The 6,014-nt window shown below is 48.5% G+C and overlaps 1 protein-coding gene across 6 annotated transcripts in view; it reads right to left on the bottom strand.

Annotated features, from left to right (window-relative positions):
- Positions 1-6,014, bottom strand: part of CDH23 (cadherin related 23) — a 381,721-nt gene that overhangs the window by 30,966 nt on the left and 344,741 nt on the right. For all 6 annotated transcript variants that reach the window (XR_008550123.1, XM_054690753.1, XM_054690748.1 and 3 more), the window contains 2 exons: positions 481-702; positions 78-197 (listed from right to left, as the gene is read on the bottom strand). Coding sequence is in view for 5 of the 6 variants with exons in the window: in XM_054690753.1 (XP_054546728.1) it covers positions 78-197; positions 481-702 (342 nt within the window). In the remaining variant the exon portion in view is untranslated. The remainder of the gene's footprint in view (positions 1-77; positions 198-480; positions 703-6,014) is intronic.

Raw genomic sequence — 6,014 nt, forward strand, 5'->3', positions numbered from 1 at the left:
ATTTTTCTCTACCCATCTCAACTATTCCCTACTGGTGCTTTCTGGGCCCCAGTTGGGGCTGTGTCCCATATACTCACCGTGGTGGTGGATGTGAGGCGATGGGACAAGATGGGACACTGGTCCGTGGCAGTGACGAGCAGGGTGTAGCGGCCATGGCTGATCTCGTAATCCAGCTCCTTGGCAGCAATGATGATGCCCTGAAAGGTATGTAAAAGGGACAAAGGTGGATTGATGGGAGGTGGGACTTACATACCTGGGACCAGCTTCTTCATGGGGCACCCTCTGACCTCTCCAGGAGGTAGGTCCTAACATCCTGGCCTTGATGGGGGAACACATGTTGCCCACTTGACCAGGCCCACCCTAAGTTTTTATCCTTCTTATTAACTACTCCATAGTTTCCTCCGGGACCCAATCTTTGCTCTGTCCCCACCCCCATGTTGTCTCTGAGCTCTCTTCCTGGACCTCTCATCAGCTGCTGACCGTGTGTCTGTTGATATGGAAGGTGTTGATGATGTTGCCAGCAACAATGGCGTAGGTAACTGTGCCATTGGGCCCCTCGTCCAGGTCTAGAGCTTGGATGGTGATGAGGCTGGTGTTGATCGTGGCTGGACCCTCATCCAGTAAAATCTCATAGTAGGGTTGCTGGAACACGGGTGCATTATCATTCTCGTCCACGATGGTCACGTACACATGGGTGGTGGCCTGTGGAGAAGAGTGTGGTCAGGTTGCTTGGTCAGCTGGCTAAAGGGTGGAGCCAGCTGGATGTTCTAGGTTGAACTCACTCAGTGAGATCCACCATGATGCAGGTAAGGAAGGATAAGAGAGAGGGAAGTCATAGGCTGGTAGAGGAGGAAATCAGAGTGAACACCAAAAGCCAAGCTAGCTAAAATAAAACCAAGCTAGCTGAGGTCCAAGATGGCATGTGTACCACTACTCCTGTGTCTGTGCCATGGCAGACATCACTAAGCAATCATGGCTGCTGCTGAGGCCAAATGCAACCTCAGGATCCTTATTAGTTAATATCATAGTGGTTTAGAGATAAAAATTGGTATACGAAGTAAACCCCAATAACGACCTTCAGCCCACAACTTCATCTGGGACATGGTCTTACCAAATCCGGGCCTTCTGCCAGGTCTCAAGAAGCAAGAATATAGTGTTACCAGTCCAAATAGTAGTTAAAGCTTTACCCATTGTTCATGTAAGAGGAAAGAAATACCTATTTTCAGCAAGTTTAAGAAGGAGATCATTGGGTAGGGTCAATTTCATTGGCAGAATTTGTTGAGCTGTAATAAAGCTCACAAAACAGGGCTTCACTGCAAGAACAGTTTCTGCAACATGCTTTACTGGACATGGCAAATTTGGGCTGATACTTGGGCCATTTGGACCATAGGTAACATTCAGCCAATTGGAACTCAGAGATCAGCACTAAAGAACCAGTAGGAAATGACTGAGATCCATGTTGCTGCGAATGGCATAAGTTTATCTTTTTTGATTGTTGAATAATATTCCATTGTGTATATATGCCACATCTTCTTGATCCAGTCGTCTATTTTTGGGCATTTGGGTTGTTTCCAGGTTTTACTTATAGTAAATAGTGCTATAATAAACATAGGTGTGCAGGTGTTCTTTTGAATCAATGTTTTTGTGTCCTTTGGGTAGATCCCTAGGAATGGTATTGCCGGGTTGTATGGAAGCTCCATTTTTAGTAGACAGAGGAACCTCCAGACAGCTTTCCAGGACCAGTTTGCACACCCACCAGCAGTGCAGGAAAGTTCCTTTTATCGTCACATCCTTGCTAACATTTGTTGTTGCTTATTTTTTTGATATGTGCCATTCTTACTGGTGTAAGGTGGTATCTCAGTGTGGTTTTGATTTGCATTTCCCTGATGATGAGGGATGCTGAACATTTTTTCATTTGCCCACTGGCTGTTTGCATTTCCTCTTTGGAGAAATGTCTTTTAAGTTCTTCTGCCCATTTCTTGACTGGATTATTTGTTTGTTGAGCGGTGTGAGTTCTTTGTATATCTTTGTGATCAGTCTCTTACCAGTTGAATGGAGTGCAAAGATTTTTTCCCAATCAGTGGGGTGTCTCTCTGCTTTGGTTAATGTCTCTTTGGCTGTACAGAAGCTTTTCAGTTTGATGTAATCCCAGGTGTTTATCTTTGCCTTCGCTATCACTGCTTTGGGTGATGAGTCTTTAAAGATGTTATTGAGATGTATGTCTTGTAGTGTTTCCATTCGCAGCAACATGGATGGAGCTAGAAGGAATTATGTTCAGTGAAATAAGCCAGAACGAAAAAGAAAAATATTGGATGGTTTCACTTACAACAGGAATATAGGGGAACCAAATAAGACATCAGTGTTAAAAAAAATAACACAACAAAGCAAAAACAGACAATTATAAACCAGAGACATCCTGCAGGGGAGGAGGAGGGAGAGGGATCTGAGGGAGGGAGGGAGGAGCACAGGGGACTGTGGTGATGGTGCACGGGTGCCTTGGGAAGGAAATTCTATGAGGACTCAATCTGAGGGGGTGCGGAGAAGCAAATATTGTTTAAAAAAAATTAAAAATTAAAAAAAATGACCGAGATGGCACTTCCTAAGCAGAGAGGGAAACAGACGATACCAGCTGCATGCTGATATTCTCTGTTCCTCACCCTGTCCCCTCCATTCTCTGCTTCTCCTCCTGGATGTCCCGTGGACTGCCTCGCCAGGGCCCCTGGCCTTCTGCTTCCCATGTGAGGTTCTGGTGGAAGACAGGAGGGAGGAGGAGAAAGGGACAAGGAATTTCTCCCACATCCCTCCTTTCCTCGTTGCAGACCTGCTGGTGCCCATTTCTCCTGCTGGTGGCCCATCTTTCACGGCTCCAGCTCTCCCTGGGCTTCAGTCACCTTACCTCCCCCTCTTGTCCAGTAGGAGACATGTGCAGTAAAAGGCATCCTACAGCTGCTGGTTTATGCTGCTGCACCAGCCCGCTGTAAACAGCCCTCCATTAAACTTTCTTTGGTTGAGCCCTTTGAGTGTGCCATCTGTTTCCTGCCAAGACCCTGACTATTACACACCAGAATTTGTGACTAACATAAAATGATAAGATTATCACTGCAAAGATGTGTGGGAAGGGGAAAGGACCCAATAACAGGATTACTGCCAAGGCCAGAAAACAGAAAGCAGGTGGTGCAAAAAGATGGATGTAGATGACTTGTGTACATTTTCCCGTGGGCCTGGCCATCTGTGGAAGGACAGACTGATGGAGACCTGGACCCAAGAAACTGTCACTGCCCCCCATGAGGCAATGAGTCCTTTGAGCTGTAGCTCTGGATCTTGGGGGGCTGGGTGTTAGGTGGTTGCTAAAACTGTTTCCAAAGTAGGTAGGGTTGGTGGCCTTGAGATGGAGCTATGTGACCTTGGGCAAGTCACATCCTAGCTGTGGACTTCTTTGTCTGTTAATAAAGGACCTGACTTGGTCCCTAACATCCCTTCTGTCTCAGTTATTCTGGAGTTCTGGCCTGCCCTCATTAGTCACGTGGACTAAACCCCATCTCCAGGGAGTCATTGTCTTAGTTCTTAGAGTCTCAATGTATCTTCATTAAAATAACAAGTACCCAAAGGAAGAAAAATGCATTATTTTATGTTTCTGAAGCTTTTCTGGAAGGGGAGAGAAGAAATGGGCACTCAGTCTGGGGACTAAAGTATCTGTCTCGAGAGTGAAATATCTTTGAGTGCTCATGTGTGTTTTATAACCTTTTCCATAATGTGTTTATTAGCAGTTGGGGTGGGGACCCCAACTATTTGAGTAAAGATGACTATCAAGGAATCTTACGGCTCTGCCCAGTCCTAGATGCAGCTGGGAGCACTCATCACCAGTGTAGGCCCAGCATCAAGTCCTCCTGAACCCCCTTTCTGCCAGCAAGACACAAGAGTGCCACCTTGTAGGAAACCTGGTGAGGGGGGAGATGCCAACATTCCCCGATTGCCCGGAAGTGGATCTGGGAGTAGGGCTTCTGATAAAGCTGCCCTGCAGAGCCCCTTGTCTCTGAGATCAGGCTTGAATCTGATAAAGCTGCCCTGCAGAGCCCCTTGTCTCTGAGATCAGGCCTGATTCTTGGAGGGGCAAGTGTGTCTGACTGCATCTGCCCTCTGCAATGAGGAAGAAGTCAGTGCCCCACATTGCAGCTCAGGCCTCCCTGCTAACATTGAAGAAATAGTACTTGAGGTTCTGGACTTGGGCAATGCCTCTAACTCTGATGCAAACCTAGGGAGCTCTGTGGGCAGTGGGCAGGAAGGAAGAGGGTGGAGAGGGACTGCTCTGGCTCAGGTGCTTCAACCCTCTGGGGGAGCATTTGCTCCCCTCCTCCTAATCCCTAGATACTTCACCCATCTCTAGACCCTTGTTTCAAGGGAGGTCTGGCTGAGGCCAGGCCAGAAAGGGATGGGGGTATGGGAGACGGGTATTTCAGGGTCTCACCCTTGCGTGACCCCACCTCACCTTTGCCAGTGATGGCTGGGGTGGGGACCTGATTCCAACTGGCTTTATACTTTCCCTGGGTGGAAGAGCTCACACTCTGCCCATAGGAAGGCTCCAGGCTGTCTCCCAACATGGCCACAAGGCCAGAACAATAATCAAGAATGTGGGTTATATCCTGGTAGTCTTTGGGGCTTCCATTCAAGGGGGTTCAGGGGACTGGACCTATGCAAGGTTGCCTGGTTACAACATGACACCCTACCCTTCCTCTGTTGATGTCTTCCCTGCCTAGGAATGGGGGCTGAGAGCTCCCAGAGAACCTATGACTTGGGTTGGGCCACCCTTTGGTGCTACTGCCCTGACTCCCAACCCAGCTGAACTCTGGCTGTCCTCTGTCCTTCAGCCTGGATGTTGCCTGTGAGCTCTGGATTCCTAATGGGCTAGCAAAGCCCCTGGAGGCAGCAGCCTGTAAACTGGGTACAAAGGCAGAGAGAGGGACTCCACAGTGCAGTTCTATTAGACCCCACACCCTTCCCCTTTACGGCCTCTCCCCATGCCTGGCCCAGTCACCATTACCTCCACTTCTCCATTTAGGAAATCCACTTACTCACTTACTCGTCTGTCTGTCCATTCAAAGAAGACTGCATTAACCATTTTTCTCCAGCTTTGTGCCAGGGGCTCAGAAATATCAATGAGGCCTCAGTCTCCCAACGCTCAGTCTAGTTTCAGAGGGCAGGTGAGCCCAGGTGAAGAACCAATTGGCTGGTAACTCCAGGTCTGGTATGATAGCTGAAGGGGGTGCAGACAGGAAGGACTGGAAGGGGGCCCCTCACGGGAAGCTCAGGGCACTTTAGGAAGGAGAAGGATTTGAGTTGAGCCCTCCTCAGGGATGAGAAGGATTTGGAGCAAAGTCACCAGCAGGGGCACAAAAGTGGAGGGTTAGAGGTGAGCGTGGTGAGAATGCAGATGTCTGGAGCACAGGGGTGAGCAATGGTGCAAAGAGAAGCCAGGGCCTGGGAGAAAGGAGCACCAGTAAGTTTCTATGAGACACGCTCCAGAAGTTGAACACATAAGCATGTTCCAGTGTAGGAAGGTGTCCAGCCCGTTGTACACTGTGTGTGTGTGTGTGTGTGTGTGTGTAAGCAAATGCACAAGCCAGCTCCAAACTGCCTAGTTCTTTACAAGTTAGATTTCATTCATTCATTCATTCATTCACTCATTCACTTAGCTCACAGCTGGAAGTGCCTGCTACTTACTAGGGCTGGAGGATGTTAGGTTCAAAACCCTGCCCTTCGGCAAGTCAAAGACCGGTAGTTAAGGGTAGATACTGTGATGATCATGGGTCCTGCTAAGTTAGAGCCAGTACACTTCTTGGGCTGTGCAACAATTCTAATCCTCTCCAAAAAGGAATGGGGGATAGTGGAAAAGACTTGAAGTGGAGCTGACTCTTTAGGGCACAGGGTGGCTACTCTCCCCTCTGGGGGTCACCGGAGTACTGGGGTGCAGTGAAAAAACACTCCAGGAAGTTGCTCATGCCGCCCCTCAAGAGGCA

The sequence above is a fragment of the Talpa occidentalis genome, unplaced genomic scaffold, assembly GCF_014898055.3.
Source record: "Talpa occidentalis isolate TD23 unplaced genomic scaffold, MPIMG_talOcc4v2.1 talOcc4.8, whole genome shotgun sequence".
NCBI lineage: Eukaryota > Metazoa > Chordata > Mammalia > Eulipotyphla > Talpidae > Talpa > Talpa occidentalis.